Source organism: Gossypium hirsutum, chromosome A11, assembly GCF_007990345.1.
Source record: "Gossypium hirsutum isolate 1008001.06 chromosome A11, Gossypium_hirsutum_v2.1, whole genome shotgun sequence".
In the NCBI taxonomy this organism is placed as follows: Eukaryota; Viridiplantae; Streptophyta; class Magnoliopsida; order Malvales; family Malvaceae; genus Gossypium; species Gossypium hirsutum.
In genome coordinates this window covers 11,655,955-11,674,393 of record NC_053434.1, presented here as the reverse complement: position 1 = coordinate 11,674,393, position 18,439 = coordinate 11,655,955, and the positions used below count along the sequence as shown (strand labels likewise).

The window sequence follows — 18,439 nt, the reverse complement described above, 5'->3', positions numbered from 1 at the left end:
GTACCTCAAACTTTAGAACCAACCTCATATAGAAAAAACCATAAGAGCCCAACTTAGTTAGAGTTAAACTTTAGATATTACCCTTATAAATTATTGTTGAGATTTATTGATATCATGTGATACTGACTATTTCTCTTCTTTTGTTTGCATGACATTTTGCATTTACAAAGGTATCGATTCACGGTCAGTGTCTAAATTAGAGAGTTTTATTATGGAGAACAGACTTCTTGATAGAGTGGAGGGCAACGCCAACGTCCATAGATGGTCTAAGCAAACTCAGTTAGAAAAGGGAGATAGTATAGCTGCGGGATATATGTCGGAGCTGTCAGGATATACTCGCATCAGTGTTACGCAGAATAATCTCCAAGAGCTTAAGGAGATTTGGGATCAATGGGGCAACGAGACTAAACAATTATTCTACGGTAATTACAGAGACTTACCTTACTTGCTCGATGTTCAAATAGATGAGCACTTGTTTCGAGCCCTCGCTCAGTTTTGGAATCCAGCGTACAGTTGCTTTACTTTCGGGGAGGTAGATTTGGCGCCTACTGTAGAGGAGTACACTGCTTTGTTACGTTGTCCCAGGTTCCAGGAAGATAGAATCTATTCTAGAGCTGTTAATGTCCCTACCTTTTGGAAGAAATTGATGGCTATTACAGGGATGAGCGAGCAGTGGATTACTGCCAGAATTAAAGAGAAGGGCGAGTGCAAGTGCATTTCATGGGATGCTTTGAAGGATCTGATTTTGATACACCCTAATAAAGCAAAAAGTGTAGATGTTTTTGCCTTAAGTTTGTACGGATTGATGGTGTTCCCTAGGGCTTTGGGATATGTGGATGAGGCAACCACGGATCTTTTCCATAGACTCAGTAAGAGGGTCACCTCTGTCCCTGCAATATTGGCAGAGACATTCAGGTCCTTAGGCGCATGTAGGAAAGCTGGCGCAGGCAGGTTTGTTGGTTGTGCACAATTGCTTCTAGCTTGGTTCTATAGTCATTTTCGGTTGATAGATAAGGTCGTTTGTCGGGTTTTCTTTGAGGATTACTCACCGCTGAAGGACATAGTCGCTTCAATTAGGAAAGTTGATGTTCCAGAGGAGAATTGGATTGCACTACTTCAAAATCTTCAGTCGAAAGATGTTAAGTGGAGAGCTCCGTGGATGATTCCTGGTGAGGTTCTTTACCGTTGCGGCAGTTTCAATTGGGTCCCTTTATTGGGAATTTTGGGTGCCATTGGTTATGCTCCCTTGCTCGTGTTAAGGCAATTCGGTTTGAGGCAGTTCGTGCCAGCAACTCATGGGCTAACTCAAAGTGAGTTCGCATATAGAGAAGCCGATTACAAGAAAAGGGTCGGTGAGATCTCTAACGCTTGGAACAAGACGTGCCGGTTGAAAGGAGTAACTATTAGCCCTGCTACGACTTCAGAATATGTTGAATAGAGAGGTAGAAGGATCAATGATAACATTCCTGAGCCAAATATGGAAGGAGCTCGACCGATGGAGGAATATCTGTAAGTGATGCCCTCGGAGTTAGAAATTATGAAGCAAGAATTTGAGAGGAAAAATCTGGAGCTCGAGAAAAGGATAGCAAAGCTTGAAGAAGAAAAGATGTACTTGAGTTTAGATATTGATGTCCAGAAGATGGAGGTCGAAAAAGAAAGAAAGGAAAAGAGGAAGATTGAGGAGGATAGAGATGACTTGAAGGAACACTACAAAAAGGCACAGGTATCCTAGAGAAGAGCGAAAGTAGGAGGATCTTCATATCAGTTGTAAAAAGAGGTCCAAGAAGGCAAGGCTAGAGCTGAGCACTGGGAGAAGAGGTTTCAAGAGATGCAATCGCGGAATTTGGCATTAGAAGAAGAGAATAAAGGGTTGAAGTCTAAAGTAACTGAGCTTGGAAGATCCCTTCGTTGGCATCGCAACCATGATTCTACGGTCGAGTTAAAGGAACTAAAGAGTAAAGTTGAAGATTTGGAAGCAGCATTGCAGGAAGGTAAACTTCTGATCGAGCAACTCGAGGCGCAAAGAGACTATCTAAAGAGAGAGCTTCATCAGTCTAGAGGGTAGATTAGAGAAAGAGATCATGTCATGGAAGAAGCCATAGCTCAGATTCAAGAGGTTGCTGAATATGTGCAAGACTTGGCTGTACGAGCCGACGTATTAAGTATGATGTGTGGGTCATCGTCAGACATAGGAAGAGAGTTAGCCCTTTTATTAGATAGAGTTAAACTTTGGGCATTAAGGCGAAAGTATACTTGTAATCCATTTATATGTAAAGATATTTTTTTTCTAAATAAAGTTTTCTAAATGAGATTGAATCAAGATTGATACCTTTGCTGCATTCATACATTTGCATTACATCATATCATATGCATTTAAGGTTATAGAAAGACTCTAATTAGTTAAAGTTTCTTTATAAAGGTAGAAAAGAAAACTGGAAATTACACATCCTTACGGCACTCGCACTAAAACTAAGAACATGGATCAAAGGTTTGAGCAGTTGCAAAAGGATATGCAAGACCAGTTGCAAGAGCAGTTGGATAAGATGCAGAATGAGATGAGTGAACAAATGATGGAAGCTCAGAGGAATAAAATGGCCGAAATGGCTTAGTTACTGAGGGCCACTGATAAAGGAAAAGCTCCTATGGCCATCACTGAAGAGGAAAATGAGGGTCCTCCTCTAGGTTTTACACCACCGCATGTATCATTGCAAACTGAGGCACCTCCTAGAAGGCCATCTACTACTGTGAGGCCTCAGCATGGGCCAATTGATGCTAGTGTCCATGTGAATTTCCCGATTGGTTCAGGACTTAATATGGGTGACAATCTTACTAATCCTCTTGTTCCCGATCTAGATATGGTGGAAAAGGAGGATTTGAAGGTCGAAGCTGCAAGGCAATTGGATGAATGCTGCAGATGGTTAGAAGAAAAGTTCAAGGCCTTGGAAGGCACTGGCAACAATCATGGGTTGATGCCAAGGACTTAAGTCTGGTCCCAAACCTAGTATTACCTCACAAATTCAAAATGCCAGAATTTGAAAAGTACAATGGCACTACTTGCCCAGAAGCCCACATCACAATGTTTTGTAGAAGGATGACAGGGTATGTAAACAATGATCAGCTGTTGATCTATTGTTTTCAAGATGGTTTGATAGGAGCGGCAGCCAGATGGTACAATCAGTTGAGCCGGGCTAGAATAAGTTCATGGAGGGATCTTACACAAGCCTTCATGCAACAGTACAATCATGTAACAGATATGACCCTTGACAGGATTACCCTGCAAAACATGGAGAAAAAGTCTAATGAGAATTTTAGGCAATATGCATAGAGGTGGAGAGTGGTGGCAATGCAGGTTCAACCACCACTGTTGGAGAAGGAGACCACTATGTTATTTATTAATACGCTGAAAGCCCCATTTATTACTGATATGATTGGAAGCACTACTAAAAGTTTTGCGGACATAGTTATGGCAGGAGAGATGATAGAGAATGCCATAAGAGGAGGAAGAATTGAGGGGGAAGTAGTCAAAAGATCAGCCCCAAGAAGAAAAGACAATGAGGTAAACAATACAAGTGGTTTTAATTCAAAAGTAGTCATAGTTAGCCAGCCCAAAGTAGCCACAATTGGGCAACAAGACTCTCAAAAGCAGGAATCCAACACTAGGTATGAGAGGATGCAATTTACACCTATACCTGTGACGTATAGGGAGCTTTATCAGAATCTATATGATGGGCATGCTATAGCCCCTTTCCACTTAAAACCATTACAACCTCCGTATCCTAAATGGTATGATGCAAATGCCAGATGTGAGTATAATGCTGGAATATCGGGGCACTCAATCGAGAATTGTACTGGATTCAAGAAAGCTGTAGAGAGGTTGATCAAGAATGGGGTTTTAAAATTTGAGAGTACCCAAAATACTGAGAATCCTTTGCCGAACCATGACAATCAGAGAGTAAATGCCATTGGTGAAGCCGCTGAAAAAAGGGAAAAGGAAAATGTTGATGAGATAAGGATGCCTATGAGGGTAATCTGGGAGGAGATGATGAAGAGAGGTATGTTGACCTCTAAAAATACGAAAGAAAGAACGTGGGACTACGGTGAGTTCCATGAAGATTGCGAGGAATTCAAGACCTTGGTGCAAGGCTTCATAGACAACAAAGAGCTACAGGTTTATGAAGGTAGCTCTAGTGAAAAGCAAGTTTGTGTGCTGGAAAATGAACAGCAAAAAACCGGTAGACCAAGGATCATTATCTCCCTGCCAGGGAATAATGAAATGGGGACACCAGCAGCGCCCAAGGTTATTATCCATACACCTACTCCTTTCCCTTACAAGGATAGCAAAAAAGTACCATGGAGTTATGACTGTAGCGTGACGGTGCCGGGAGAAGAAAGCATAGCCAGTGCATCTAAGGATGTACAAGATGAAGGTTCCCATACGTGGAGTGGGAAGCGTTATGATATAGGGGACGTCAGACTGGAGCCTACAAAACCCAAGAATGTTGAAATTGAGAAAAAGAGTGAAGTATCTGTTAACGAGCCAGTAAGGGAGGAGGAAGCTAAGGAATTTCTAAAGTTCCTTAAGCATAGTGAGTACAGTATAGTCGAGCAGTTGCATAAGCAACCAGCACGCATATCGGTTTTAGCTTTACTACTAAGCTCTGAAGTGCATCGAGAAGCGTTGTTGAAGGTACTCAACGAGACATATATTACTCATGATATATCTGTCAATAAGTTGGACCGGTTGATAAATAACATCAATACTGATAATTTCATCTACTTCAATGATGATGAAATTCCACCTGGGGGCATAGGGTCAACTAAGGCTTTGCACATCACCACTCATTGCAAAGGATACACGCTTCCAAGTGTACTCGTTGATAATGGGTCCACTTTGAACGTCCTTCCATTATCCACATTGAACAGATTACCCATTGACAGTTCGCATATGAAGACGTGTCATAATGTGGTAAGAGCCTTTGACGAAACTGAAAGGAAAGTAATGGGACGAATTGACATCCCTCTAGAGATTGGACCAAATACGTATGAAGTTGACTTCCTAGTAATGGATAACAAGCCCTCCTATAATTGTTTGTTGGGGAGGCCATTGATACACTCGGCAGGAGCGGTGCCTTCTTCACTGCACTAAAAATTGAAGTTGGTGACGGATGGACGCTTGATAACCATCAATGCAGAGGAGGACATCATAGCAGCCGTCACTAGTAAGCCTCCTTATGTGGAGACAAATGAGGAGGCTATTGAGTGTTCTTTTCGTTCCTTGGAAATTGTTAATGCTACCTTCATTTCGGAGGGAAGCGAGGTGCCGGTTCCCAGGATGTCTAGAGCAACAAGGATGGCCCTATAAATAATGATGGGGAAAGGAGCATTGCCAGGAAAAGGACTAGGAAAATAGTTGCAATGAGGGATTCAAGTCCCGAAATTGACGGAGAAGAAGGATCGCTTTGATTTGGGTTTTAAGCCAGACCATAAACAAAAGAGACAGGAGATGGAAAAGCGTCAAGCAAGAAGGAAGGCGCGTTTGAACGGAGGAGAAGTAGAGTGGGAACTGATGACATTCCTACCTATATCCAAAACCTTTAAGTCAGGAGGGTTGCTAGTAGAAGAGAGTCATCAAATCAATGTTGTACATAATGAGTGGTTTGGACAAGAAAACCTTGAGGCTATTCACCCTTACGAACTGGGGAGCTCTCTGAACAATTGGACTGCGGAGGATCTTCCTGTAGTCTTTAGAAATTTTTCAGAGTAATTCCCGAAACATGTTTATTACTCTAGGGCCTAGGAGTAGTAAGATTACATTTGCGAAAATAGGCTTATGTTCATCTATTATTATTCAAATAAAACATAACTTTTACCAATTTAAAAGAGTATTGTCTCATTTTTATCAACCAATATTCCTTTAAATTCTAACAATTCTTATTCTTTTATTCATAGCACATAAACGATCATTCTCAAATTCATTCATTCTTTGTATATTCTTTCATACCCCTCACAGGTCTCTAGATATCAATGATATGAATGCTAATACTGCCGCTCTTGATTTCTCTTGTGAGCAAGACATGTGTTTAGAGGAGTCTCAGGATTTTGAAGATGTTCAAGATTGTGATGTATCTCTTGATCTATTAAGAATGGTAAAACAGGAGGAGAAACAAATCATGCCACATGAAAAAGAGGCAATAAAGAATATAGCCTTAGAGGAAGGGAAGGAGGTGAAAATTGGAACACTGATCGCTAATGACACAAGGCGTAGTTTGATTGAGTTGCTTCAGGAATTCAAGGATATTTTTGCATAGTCTTATCAGGATATGCCCGGATTGAGTACTGACATTGTAGTACATCGTCTTCCGATAAGACAAGAATGTAGACCGGTCCAACAGAAGTTGCGAAGAATGCGGCCAGACATTATCTTGAAAATAAAAGATGAGGTCAAGAAGCAGTTTGAAGCAGGATTTCTGCAGGAAGTAAAGTACTCTGAATGGGTAGCTAATATTATACCAGTCCCTAAGAAAGACGGGAAAGTACGAATGTGCGTTGATTACAGAGATTTAAACAAAGCAAGCCCAAAGGATAATTTTTCTCTGCCACACATCGACACTTTAGTAGACAACACAGCGGGATATTCGTTGTTCTCCTTCATGGACAGCTTCTCAGGATACAATCAGATAAAGATGCATCCAGAGGATATGGATAAAACTACTTTCATAACATTGTGGGGCACCTTTTGTTATAAAGTGATGCCGTTTGGGTTGAAGAATGCAGGGGCAACATACCAACGAGCCATGGTAAACTTGTTTCACGACATGATGCATAAGGATATTGAGGTATACGTTGACGATATGATTGCCAAGTCGCGAACAGAAAAAGAACACATTGAGGTCTTGAGAGGATTGTTCTTAAGGTTGAGGAAATTTTAGTTGAAGCTCAATCCAGCAAAGTGCACTTTTGGAGCTAGATCGGGGAAGTTATTAGGCTTCGTAGTCAGTGAAAAGGGAATTGAAGTTGACTCAGACAAGGTCAGAGCCATACGGGAGTTGCCTCTACCACGTACTCAAAAAGAAGTTCGAGGATTCCTAGGAAGGTTGAATTACATTGCTCGGTTCATTTCACAATTGACTGAGAAATGTGATCCTATCTTTTGTCTCCTCAGAAAGCACAATCAAGGTGCTTGGGATGAAGAATGCCAGAATGCTTTCGAGAAAGTCAAGCAGTATTTGTTGAATGCTCCAGTATTATCTCCGCCTAGTCTAGATAAACCGTTAATACTATACTTGTCAGTGTTCAGCAATTCTATGGGATGTGTGCTGGGTCAGCATGACGAGTCAGGGAAAAAGGAAAAGGCAATTTATTATCTCAGTAAGAAATTCACTGACTGTGAAATGAGGTATTCGTCAATCGAAAAGTTGTGTTGTGCATTGATTTGGACCACACGGAGATTAAAACAGTACATGCTATACCATACTACTTGGCTCATATCAAAATTAGATCTATTAAAATACATGATGGAATCAACGGCTCTAAATGGTAGAATAGCGAGATGGCAAATTTTGCTTTCAGAGTTCGATATAGTCTATGTAAGTCAAAAGGCTATCAAAGGAAGTGCGGTGGCAGATTTCTTGGCCAGTAGAGCTTTGGAGGATTACGAGCTATTGAATTTTGATTTTCCAAATGAGAAGCTAATGTGTATAGCAGCAACTGAAGATTCGCCATGGAAGCTAAATTTTGATGGGGCTTCTAATGCAGTCGGAAATGGGATTGGAGCAGTCTTGGTATCCCCGAATGGCGACCATTACCCGTTCACATGTAAGTTGGATTTTGACTGTACAAATAATATGGCTGAATACGAAGCATGCATCATGGGGCTCCAAGCGGCTATAGAAAGAGGCATAAAAACCCTGGAAGTATATGGAGATTCTACGTTAGTAATCTATCAGCTAAGAGGTGAATGGGAGACAAGAGACCCTAAGTTGATCAATAATCGAATGGTAGTTTTGGGGTTACTAAGAGAGTTCGATGACATCACCTTCAACTATCTCTCACGAGATGAGAACCAGATGGCGGATGCTTTAGCGACCTTGGCTTCGATGATTAAGGCAAACAAAGAGGAAGAGATGAGACCAATTCAAATGAATGTCTATGAATTTCCAGCTAGCTGTTGTAACCTTAAAGAGGAAGAAAACGGTGACAATCCTTGGTATCAGGATATATTGCGATATGTAAGAGATCGTAAATATCCAGCACAGGCATCTGAAAATGACAAACGAACCCTGAGAAGATTAGTTTGTGACTATGTTTTGGACGGGGATGTTCTGTACAAGAGAAGGAAAGACCAAGTACTTTTGAGATGTGTCGATGCTGTGGAAGCCAAGCTAATTCTAGAAGAGGTCCATGAAGGTGTATGTGGTACGCATGCAAATGGGTTCACGATGGCAAGACAAATCATGAGGTTTGGCTATTACTGGGCCACTATGGAAGGAGACTATATCAATTATGCCAAAAAATGCCATAAGTGTCAGACTTATGGGGAAAAAATTCATATACCACCATCACCTTTACATGTCATGACGTCTCCATGGCCATTTTCCATGTGGGGCATGGATGTCATCAGACCAATATCGCCGAAAGCTTCGAATGGACATCGGTTTATTTTCGTAGTGATTGACTACTTTACAAAATGGGTAGAAGCTACTTCTTACGCAAATGTTACCAAGTCAGCTGTAAGTCAATTTTTGAAGAAGGAAAATATTTGTCGGTATGGAATGCCTGAGAGGATCATATCCGACAACGCGTTGAATTTGAACAACAAAATGATAGCAGAGGTTTGCGACCAGGTCAAAATCAAGCATCACAACTCTTCACCCTATCGTCCAAAGATGAATGGGGCAGTGGAGGCTGCCAATAAGAACATTAAGAAAATAGTGGGAAAGATGACTGAGACTTATAAGGATTGGCATAAAAAGTTACCGTTTGCACTCTTGGCTTATCGAACATCTGTTAGAACTTCTACTGGGGCAACTCCGTTCTCATTAGTTTACGGGATGGAAGTAGTTTTACCTATTGAAGTGGAAATACCTTCTCTCCGAATTTTAACAGAGATAAAGTTAGATGAAGCTGAATGGGTTCAGTCTCGATATGACCAGCTAAACTTAATTGAGGAAAAGAGGCTGAAGGCTATCTGACATGGTTAGATGTACCAGAAGCATATGATGCGAGCTTACGATAAAAAGGTTCGTCCAAGGGAATTCCATGAGGGGGACCTTGTGTTAAAGAAAATCCTCCCCATTCAGAAGGACTTTAGAGGAAAATGGATGCCAAATTGGGAGGGGCCATACGTCGTAAAGAAGGCTTTTTCTGGTGGTGCATTAATTTTGACAGAAATGGATGGAAAGAGCCTACCCAATCCGGTGAACTCAGACTCAGTTAAAAAGTACTTTGTCTAAAAGCGAAAAGAATCCAAGGTGAAAACCCGCAAATGGCGCCTTGAATTTAAAAAAAATGGAGAGGCCAAGGTGAAAACCCACAAAGGGCACCTTGTGACCAAAGGGATTTTGAGTTGAAAACCCGAAAGGGCAGCTCAAATTTTAAAGGGGACACAGCAACCTTGCTATATTTGACTTAACAGAGAGTGAGGCACAGTGTACATTGGGGCATCAACAAAGTACTTTGGATCTTTTAAACACATGTCGAACAAAAAAAAGAGGGCTTCGGGGAGCTAATGTATAGATGCTCAAGCGGCGATATTTAGAGCATCTGATTTTTATCCTGTCTGCTATCTTTAAATTCTATTTCTTCTTAAAGATATGCTATCGGACGTATTTCCTTTGTACTGTTAACAATTCGAATCCAATTATTCTCAAATATTTACTCACCTTCTGATATTTTTAAAGAATGTTGCATTGAAATAATGAAAGATGAACTAAAATTTTCACAAACGAAGTTTTGCACATTACTTTGGAATTTCTAGATAATGCAAGAAACTAAAACAGGATAATTGTTTGAGAAATTTTCGTAAGTAAGGGATGAAAGAACTCTAGGGATTTCTTTCTTCCAATCCAAAAAGAAATGGATGATTCAATTCTTACAGACATCCTCAGTAGATCATAGCATTGGATGAAGGCCTACAAGCTGAAATTTTGAGAAAGACAAATGAAGGAATGAATAATGACACCCGAGATAGGGGTCATATTCACAGCACTTTGCATCACAACATGTTAAGGACATTCGACTCATTTCAATCATAGCATACTTAGGCATAGGCACATACTCATCTTACAGGTCATGAAGATCAAAGATTTCAACATGGCAGCCCTGTGCTTATGGGAAACAAATTGAAGACAGCAGATCTAGAGTTCAGACATTTATGCTGAAGCAGATCCAAGATGATTTGGTTTTCTTGTGTTTACAAGGAACAAATCGAGGACATAGCAGATTTGACTCTCACACGTTCTCAAATATAGCAGATCTAACTTCAGATGTTTATACTGAAGCAGATCCAAGATGATTTGGTATTCTTGTGTTTACAAGGAACAAATCGAGGACATAGCAGATATGACTCTCAAAAGTTCTCAAATGTAGCAGATCTAACCTTCAGATATTTATACTGAAGCAGATCCAAGATGATTTGGTATTCTTGTGTTTACAAGGAACAAATCGAGGACATTGCAGATATGACTCTCAAATGTTCTTAAACAAATTCAAGAGGGTTTGGCATCCTTGTGCTTACAAGGGACAAATCGAGGACATAGCAGATTTGATTCTTACACATTCTCAGATATAGCAGATCTAACCTTCAGATGTTTATACTGAAGCAGATCCAAGATGGTTTGGCATCCTTGTGCCTACAAGGGACAAATCGAGGACATAGCAGATTTGACTCTCAAAAGTTCTCAAATATAGCAGATCTAACCTTCAGATGTTTATACTGAAGCAGATCCAAGATGATTTGGCATCCTTGTACTTACAAGGAACAAATCGAGGACGTAGCAGATATGACTCTCGAATGTTCTCAAAACAGACTCAAACTGATTTGGCATCCCTACAAATCGAAGAAGCAGATTCGACATCTCTATGGTCGGCGGGGAACAGATCAAAGATATCAACATAGTAGTCATAAAATTGAATTCCATTATTTGATAAAGCCGGTCAAATTGGGTCTTTCTATGAGTCTTTGCTTGATTCCTGTTACACAGCAATAAGCAAAGAGGGGCAGCTGTAATAACCCAAATTTGACCGGGCCTTGAAACCCAAAACCAAAATTAAAATAAACAAATGTTTATTTGTTAAAAAGTCCCTTTACAGCCCAAAAGTTAAAACCTACACTCAGTAGCCCAAATACCCTTTAAACTATCCCTTAACCCGTTTACACCCTTGACCCATTACAATTACAACCTTAGCCCAAATATACCCGAAGCCCAGACCTAAACTGGACCTGAATAATAGAGGCCCAAAAACCCAAAATTATCTGCTAGGGTTTTCAACCCTAGCTCTTTCCCCTCGCGCCCCAACAGTTTCTGGAAGCTTCGGGGAGCGTCAGTGCAACTCCCCAGATCGAGGCCATCAATGCATACTGACGCGCCATCAATACGTCCGTCCCTCTCGTGACCGTCCAAGCACCGCAATCTCAGGCCTCCCTTCTAGCCTTGGCACCACCGTTAACGCCGAGATCATTGGGATACCTGCAAGAAAAGGAAACACAACAGATATGAAGAGCAAGAAAAAGAAAACTAAAAAGTATCTCAGCGAATCAAGGTCAAAGATACAGTGAGCAAGAAATAGAAAGAAATCGAAGATTTCTTTCCCAATTTTTGTAATAAATAGTGGCTATAAAAGCCCGAAAAACCAATGTAATAAGGGCGGATTTTTTAAGAGAATAAGAAAAATATACTGACATTCATTCAGAGAAATACAAACGGTCTCTAAAAGGTGATTTATTTGTACCTTGTTCTTATTTTAGCATGCATATACAAATCACTCTAAGCAGAGATTGTTGAGTTTTAGAAAAAAAGGAAGGAAAGTTACTTGTATCATGCTGGAAAAGGGAAGGGTTTTTAGCCCTCCGACCACCGTGCACGGCGGCGCGTGGGAACCAGTGGACGAAGGTTCCACGGAACTCCGATGGCCAGCCCCTAGTCCTCTTCAGAGGATTCTATCTTTTTTTTAAAAAAAAAACGATATCCAAAATGATTTTTAAGCCTTAGTTTTGGCTTATATAGCCATAATAAAACGACACCGTTTTAGCTTAATCTGATAAGCTTAAAACGACGACGTTTTAAGACCTCAGGATCCGCGCGTTGACCCGATTACCCGAAAAGGATCCGCATGTTTTCTATTATTGGGATAATCTTCTAATCGGTCCCCCCTACATTCTCAATCCTTTTAATTTTATTTATTTTTATTTTAATTTGGGCCCTGGGCTTTTATATTTGTTTTGATTTAGTCCTAAACGACCTTTAAATTTGGTTCTACAGAACACAGTCGTTTTGGGATTAGGGTTTAAATTACCCAATGAGTCCCTCGACTTTCAATTTATGTTTTGATTAAATTCAAAATTTTTTTACTATTTTACAAATTAGCCTTGTAATTTTATTTAAATTCAATTTTAACCCTTTCTTTTTATTTTATTTTCTTTATATAATTTATTTATTATAAAAAAATATACTTATATTATTACTAAAATACCATTTATATATTTATAAAAACTTTTATTTATTATACATTGTTTACATTTACGTATATTTATATTTTATTATATAGCATTTATTAGGTTTTATTTTTATATTACTTATTATTTTTTATATATTATATATCACATATTACCAATTATACAAATTATATTATTTTATATATATATTATTTTAAAAAATGTAAATTATTTTTATTAGATCATATTTTTAACTCACATTATATACACATTTCATTTTTTTTATTTGCTATACATATATTATTTCATTTTAAATTAATATTGTTATATTATGAAATCTCTTACATACTTTCAACCCAATATATTATTATATAATTATTATTCTATTATTCTTGTTACTATGTTATTATATTATATATTAAACACTATTGATATGAAATGTCTTGTTTTTTAATTGCATGTATATTTTGTTAGCAATCAATCATTTTTTTATTAGTTCTTCTATATGTTGTATGCGTCATGAATGTGTTAAGTTTATTTTTATTATAATTATATGCAAATTAACACTATATTTCTTCTATTTGTATATCATACATTATTTGCTTATGTTTTTTATGTCATGCATCATTTAAATATTAATCCGTATGTTTATATACTTTGTTTATTCGTTTTCAATACATGCTATATATATCTTTGTTTGCATTTTTTTGCTTTATATGTATTATTCTTTATATAGTAGTATTCATTTTTATCTACCTAGTACAATAATATATTATTATGATTTATAATGTAATACAATTCTCCACGCATCATCTTTAAAAGGACAAGGCTCCAAAATTTTCAAAAAAAATATAAAGGCAATACTTGGTGTTTGGAAATTTCGAAAAAGTAGTGCCCTAACTTATTGGGTTGCAACTTTTCTCGTTAATTTCGAATAGTCAAGTACCCTTCTAAAGTTTTTAAAGGATTTCGAAATATAAGTGATTGTCTTGGAATTGCAAAGTGATATGTCCTAACTTACTAGATGTAGCATTTTGCTGTTTTGAGATAGAGATTTCTAAGGGCTAACTTATAGTCGATACTTTGATACAAGTAAACCCAAATTTTCAAATACTTTAAAGAGGATTACATCTTAAAGTTTTAATTTCCGACATTAAAAACATTTTGATAATAAATTAGGTACCAATTTTTGGGCGTTACGAGGGTGCTAACCCTTCCTCGTACGTAACCGACTCCCGAACCCATTCTTTTGATTTCGTAGACCAAAACCAACGATTTTAAAAATGAATGTTTTAAAGGTGATCCAATCACACCTAAAAAGATTGGTGGCGACTCTCGTTTTTGTTTTTAAAGTCGATTCTCATTTTCCAAAACTCGATTTAAAAAATGATTTCGACAGTATATATGCACTTTAGTCATGGTAAATTTAGTCATATATGTGATCTTATGAAAATCTTGCATCTTTTTTGTAGTGATCAAATATTTGTGTGGCATTATTTTGTGTAGATGGATCGTAATCAAGATCAAAATGCAATTGCCGAAGTTGTGGCTTCAGTTTTAGCTTTTGGGGCTCTTTGGATTAAAAAATTAAAAACTAGGAAGGAAATTGCTTCTCACCCTCGTGTGAATCGAAATTATGAAAGAGAAAACTATATTAATAGTATTTTACATAGAGATGACCAGCATTGTATTGATGTGATAAGGATGAGACCGATTGCCTTTTTTAAATTTGTGTGATATTCTTAATAGGAATAATTTGTTACAATCAACTAAATCTGTGAATATTAGAGAGCAAGTAGTTATATTTTTTACATATAATTGGTCATAATGTGAGGTTTCGAGTGATTAGATCTAGATATTATAGATCAACTGACACAATTTACCGTTACTTTAGGGTTGTATTGAGAGCTATTTTGAAGTTGTATAAAGTAGTTATTAGATTACCTGATGAGTCGACTCCTAGTGAAATCAGAAACAATCCAAGGTTTTATCCTTATTTTAAAGATTGTATTGGAGCATTAAATGGAACTCATGTTTGTGCATCCATTACATTTAGCATTCAAGGAAGATTTCGTAGCCGTAAAGGGGGGACGACACAAAATGTATTGGCTGCCATTACATTTGATTTGAAATTTTCCTATGTTTTAGCTGGTTGGGGAGGTAGTGCACATGATTCTCGTATTTTAAGTGATGCACTTTCACGCTCAAGAGGATTAAGAATTCCAGAAGGTAATAATTATCATTAAATACCAAATAGTTCTAGTAAGCTCATAATTTATTAGTATTAATTATGTTTTGTAAAATTGTAGGTAAATATTATCTTGCTGATGCTGGATATGCCATCCAAAATGGATATATTACCCCATATTGTGGTGTCCGATATCATTTAAAAGAGTTTCATGCTCAGGGGCCTGAAAATGCAAAGGAACTCTTTAATCTTCGTCATTCATCATTACGAATCACTGTTGAACGTGTTTTTGGGATTTTAAAGAAACGGTTTCGTGTATTAGATGCTGAACCATTTTGGAATTTTTAAACTCAAGTAGATATAGTTTTGGCTTGTTGTATCATTCATAATCATATAATGGGAGTTGATCCTAATGATTTACTTAATCAAGGATTATACGAGGAGCCTGAGTCTGATTTGATAATACCAACTCTTATGGAGCGAGAAGAAAGAGAAGAAGCACCAGAATGGTCTACTAAGAGAGACGAAATTGCACAAACTATGTGGACTGATTATATGGCTAGAAATATTAGGTAGGTTTAGGGCTTAGGGTTATTGTTTCTATGTTATGTATGTTTTAGTATTAAAATTGTTTTTTTTTTTGTTAATGTTGGTTGGATAATGATATTGAAATTTTAGTTTGTTGGATTTTGAAATTATTATGTCTTGGATTTGTTGGATATTGATTATGTTTTAAGCTTGTTAGATATTGAATTTATTATGTTTTAAGCTTGTTGGATATTGAATTTATTATATTTTAAACTTGTTGGATATTGAAATGATTGACAATAACAATTATTAATGTAGAATAGGTAAGGGCAACAAAAAAGGGACCTCCAAGCAATTCAAGTGGACAAAACCGATGCAACGTCTTTTTCTTGAAATTCTAGCAGAGGAGACCCAGAGAGGAAATAAGCTTTCTAATACTTTCAAAGCAGTTTTTATTAATCGAGTTGTCGAAGCTATTTCTGAAAGATTTCAAGTCCAATGCAATACGAAGCATGTGGAAAATCATTTGAGGACTGTAAAAAACTAGTGGCAGATTATATGCACAATTCGGAGTGAAAGTGGTTTTGGATAGGATGATAACATGAAAATGATCACATGTGATAGAGCGACATATGATGCAGCAGTAATGGTAACATATGTATATATATGTATGTTAAGTATATTTCAATTATTTTTTACTTGTTATTCTAATTGTGTATAATATCCAATAGGCACACAAGAAGTATGAACCATTTTTGAATAAAAGCATTGATCATTATGATGAAATAGCTTTGGTTGTTGGCAAAGATATGGCAACAGGGAGTTTTGCCAGAACATTTGCTGACATAGATTTGGATTATGGTAACCAAGATTCAGTGCCTATAGACTGCGACAATGAAAAGACTGAAGAGATAAGAACAAAAGTATATTCATCTGGCACAGCCAAACGTAAAAAAAAATGTTCAAGAAAGTGTCGTTGATGAACAAATTAAATTTGTGGGTGAACAACTTGGCGAAATTGCTAATGCTTTGGAACAATTTACTGCGGATAAGACACCACATCTTTACGAAGAAGTGATGTCGGTGGAGGAAAAAGGATTTGATGATGACTTCCTATGTTCTGTGTTTGATTATTTAGTGAGTCATGAATCCGAGGCCAAAACTTTTTTAGTTAAAAGTAAGAAGCATAGAAAAATTTGGCTTCAAAAATTTTTCTCAAGGTTGAAGATATTGACACTTTTAATGTGGTGTAATATTAGTTATGCACTTGGACAATGTCTAATATTAGTTATGCACTTGGACAATGTCTAATATTAGTTATGCACTTGGACAATGTTGTTGTTATTGTGTGATGTACTACTAATTATGCATTTGGATAATATTATTAATTTCTAGTATTAATTGTGGTTTGGAAGCTAATTTATAATTATCCAATCCTTGTTCTTTATTTTTTTATAACACAATTACACAATTTATTTCACTTTGGTTGTTTTCAATTTATGATGATTAATATTCTAGCTTAATAATTGAGTATTATTATATATTTAATTTAATTTATTTATAAATAAATCATTGCAATATATGTAAAAACAGTTTAAAATATAAATTTATTTATATATGTAAAAACAGCTTTTCCGGAAATGATTTTCAAGAAATCTGCCAAACAACAGAAAATATTTTACACAGATCCATCCAAACAGCAGAAAAGTAAATCATTTCCAGAAAAGTAAATCATTTTGCAGAAATCATTTTCAGGAAAATATTTTACTAGCAAACAAATAGAGCCTTAGTCATTTTCTTTATTTAATTTTCCATTGATGAATCATCATACTTATCTACTAACTCTTCTTAATGGTCTATCTGCCATATAAGGGCCTCCAATTTTAAATTCCATAGCTATTTGATACCTATAACTACTAGAACTCAAATTTTGCATTTCATGCAATTTGGTCCTTTTATCAATTAAACACGTAATCGGTAAAATTTTCTTAACGAAATTTCTATATGATATTCCTATCATAATGCAGATCATGAAATAATATTAAAATATTTTTTCTTTAGGACAAGAATTTGTAGTCCTGAAACCACTGTTCCAATTTCACTAAAAACGAGTTGTTACAGTTGTTTATTGGAACAGTGCAATTACATCTCTATTTTTTAAGCTGCGAGAGTTTAAAGTTTTTTTTTTTTTGAGAAAAAGTTAGAAAATGTAAAAATAAAGTTTGAAAAGCGAAAAGTAGCCGCAAAATCTTTGGAGCATTAAGAATTGATCGAATTCAATATGAATATTTGATTTCTATTTCTCTTTTTTTCATTGTTTTTATTTTCATTTTTACTTCTAAACTTTTTAATTAATTAAGTTTCTTTCCTAAAATTGCAGTCTATTCGATGTTTAGTTAATTAAAATTTTCTATTTCCAATCCTTTTTTATTTGTAATAGAGATTTGATTATTTATTGGCATAATAATAGAATTTGCTTTAACATTTACATCTTTGTCAATTTGGTTTTTTTTAGTTAAATTTGATTCTCAACATTTTAAAAACAGTTAAATTTGACCATCAATATTTAAAAAAAAGTAAAATTACTATTTTTTATTGGAAATAAAGACTAAAACGCTAAATTTTTAAACATATCAGTCTGCATCGCAATCCACATCTACTTCATGCTAATTGTTTTTTTTTGACTTTTATATATTTTTTGAATTTCAATTTTTTAGTATCATGTCAATATGAAGTACACGTGAATTGTCATGTAGGTTTCCACACCAAATCGTTAAAAAATAATATTTTAGTTAGCATTTTCTTTTAAAAAACGATTTGACTCTTTTTGAAAAGTTAATAATCAGATTTAATTCAAAAAATTTTGTTAAATTAACAAAAAAAGATAGATGTTGAAAGTTAAATTTATCATCATGCCTTATAAATACCTAAAAGTATATCTCAAAACAACACCTCTATATCTCACATTCATCCTATAATATCTCTAAAAAATTTGGGGTAAAACAATTCATTAACAAAATGAGCTGATCATTTGATTATTTTTTATCAAGTATTTAAAAAATATATTTTAA

General features: G+C 36.3%; 3 protein-coding genes across 3 annotated transcripts; all 3 read left to right on the top strand.

Annotated features, from left to right (window-relative positions):
- Window positions 1-313: 313 nt before the first annotated feature.
- On the top strand, window positions 314-1,438 carry LOC121209969 (uncharacterized). Its single transcript, XM_041082017.1, has 2 exons — window positions 314-585; window positions 688-1,438. The coding sequence occupies exons 1-2, from the start codon at window positions 314-316 to the stop codon at window positions 1,436-1,438; spliced, it is 1,023 nt and encodes a 340-aa protein (XP_040937951.1).
- A 1,905-nt stretch (window positions 1,439-3,343) lies between these two features.
- Window positions 3,344-5,362, top strand: LOC121209968 (uncharacterized). The gene is made up of 3 exons (XM_041082016.1): window positions 3,344-4,740; window positions 4,924-5,059; window positions 5,156-5,362. Exons 1-3 carry the CDS (start codon window positions 3,344-3,346, stop codon window positions 5,360-5,362), a joined length of 1,740 nt encoding a protein of 579 aa, XP_040937950.1.
- A 2,482-nt stretch (window positions 5,363-7,844) lies between these two features.
- On the top strand, window positions 7,845-9,073 carry LOC121209966 (uncharacterized). Its single transcript, XM_041082015.1, has 2 exons — window positions 7,845-8,345; window positions 9,011-9,073. The coding sequence occupies exons 1-2, from the start codon at window positions 7,845-7,847 to the stop codon at window positions 9,071-9,073; spliced, it is 564 nt and encodes a 187-aa protein (XP_040937949.1).
- Window positions 9,074-18,439: the final 9,366 nt, after the last annotated feature.

Excerpts from the sequence above, each read along its gene's own strand:
- LOC121209969 (XM_041082017.1), top strand. The coding sequence starts at position 314 with ATGTCGGAGCTGTCAGGATATACTCGCATCAGTGTTACGCAGAATAAT. Across the intron at positions 586-687 it reads GCTTTGTTACGTTGTCCCAG|AATTAAAGAGAAGGGCGAGT; the intron begins GTTCCAGGAAGA and ends GATTACTGCCAG.
- LOC121209968 (XM_041082016.1), top strand. The coding sequence starts at position 3,344 with ATGCAGGTTCAACCACCACTGTTGGAGAAGGAGACCACTATGTTATTT. Across the intron at positions 4,741-4,923 it reads TCTGTCAATAAGTTGGACCG|ATTACCCATTGACAGTTCGC; the intron begins GTTGATAAATAA and ends CACATTGAACAG. Across the intron at positions 5,060-5,155 it reads CGTATGAAGTTGACTTCCTA|TTGGTGACGGATGGACGCTT; the intron begins GTAATGGATAAC and ends TAAAAATTGAAG.
- LOC121209966 (XM_041082015.1), top strand. The coding sequence starts at position 7,845 with ATGGCTGAATACGAAGCATGCATCATGGGGCTCCAAGCGGCTATAGAA. Across the intron at positions 8,346-9,010 it reads ACAAGAGAAGGAAAGACCAA|AACTTCTACTGGGGCAACTC; the intron begins GTACTTTTGAGA and ends AACATCTGTTAG.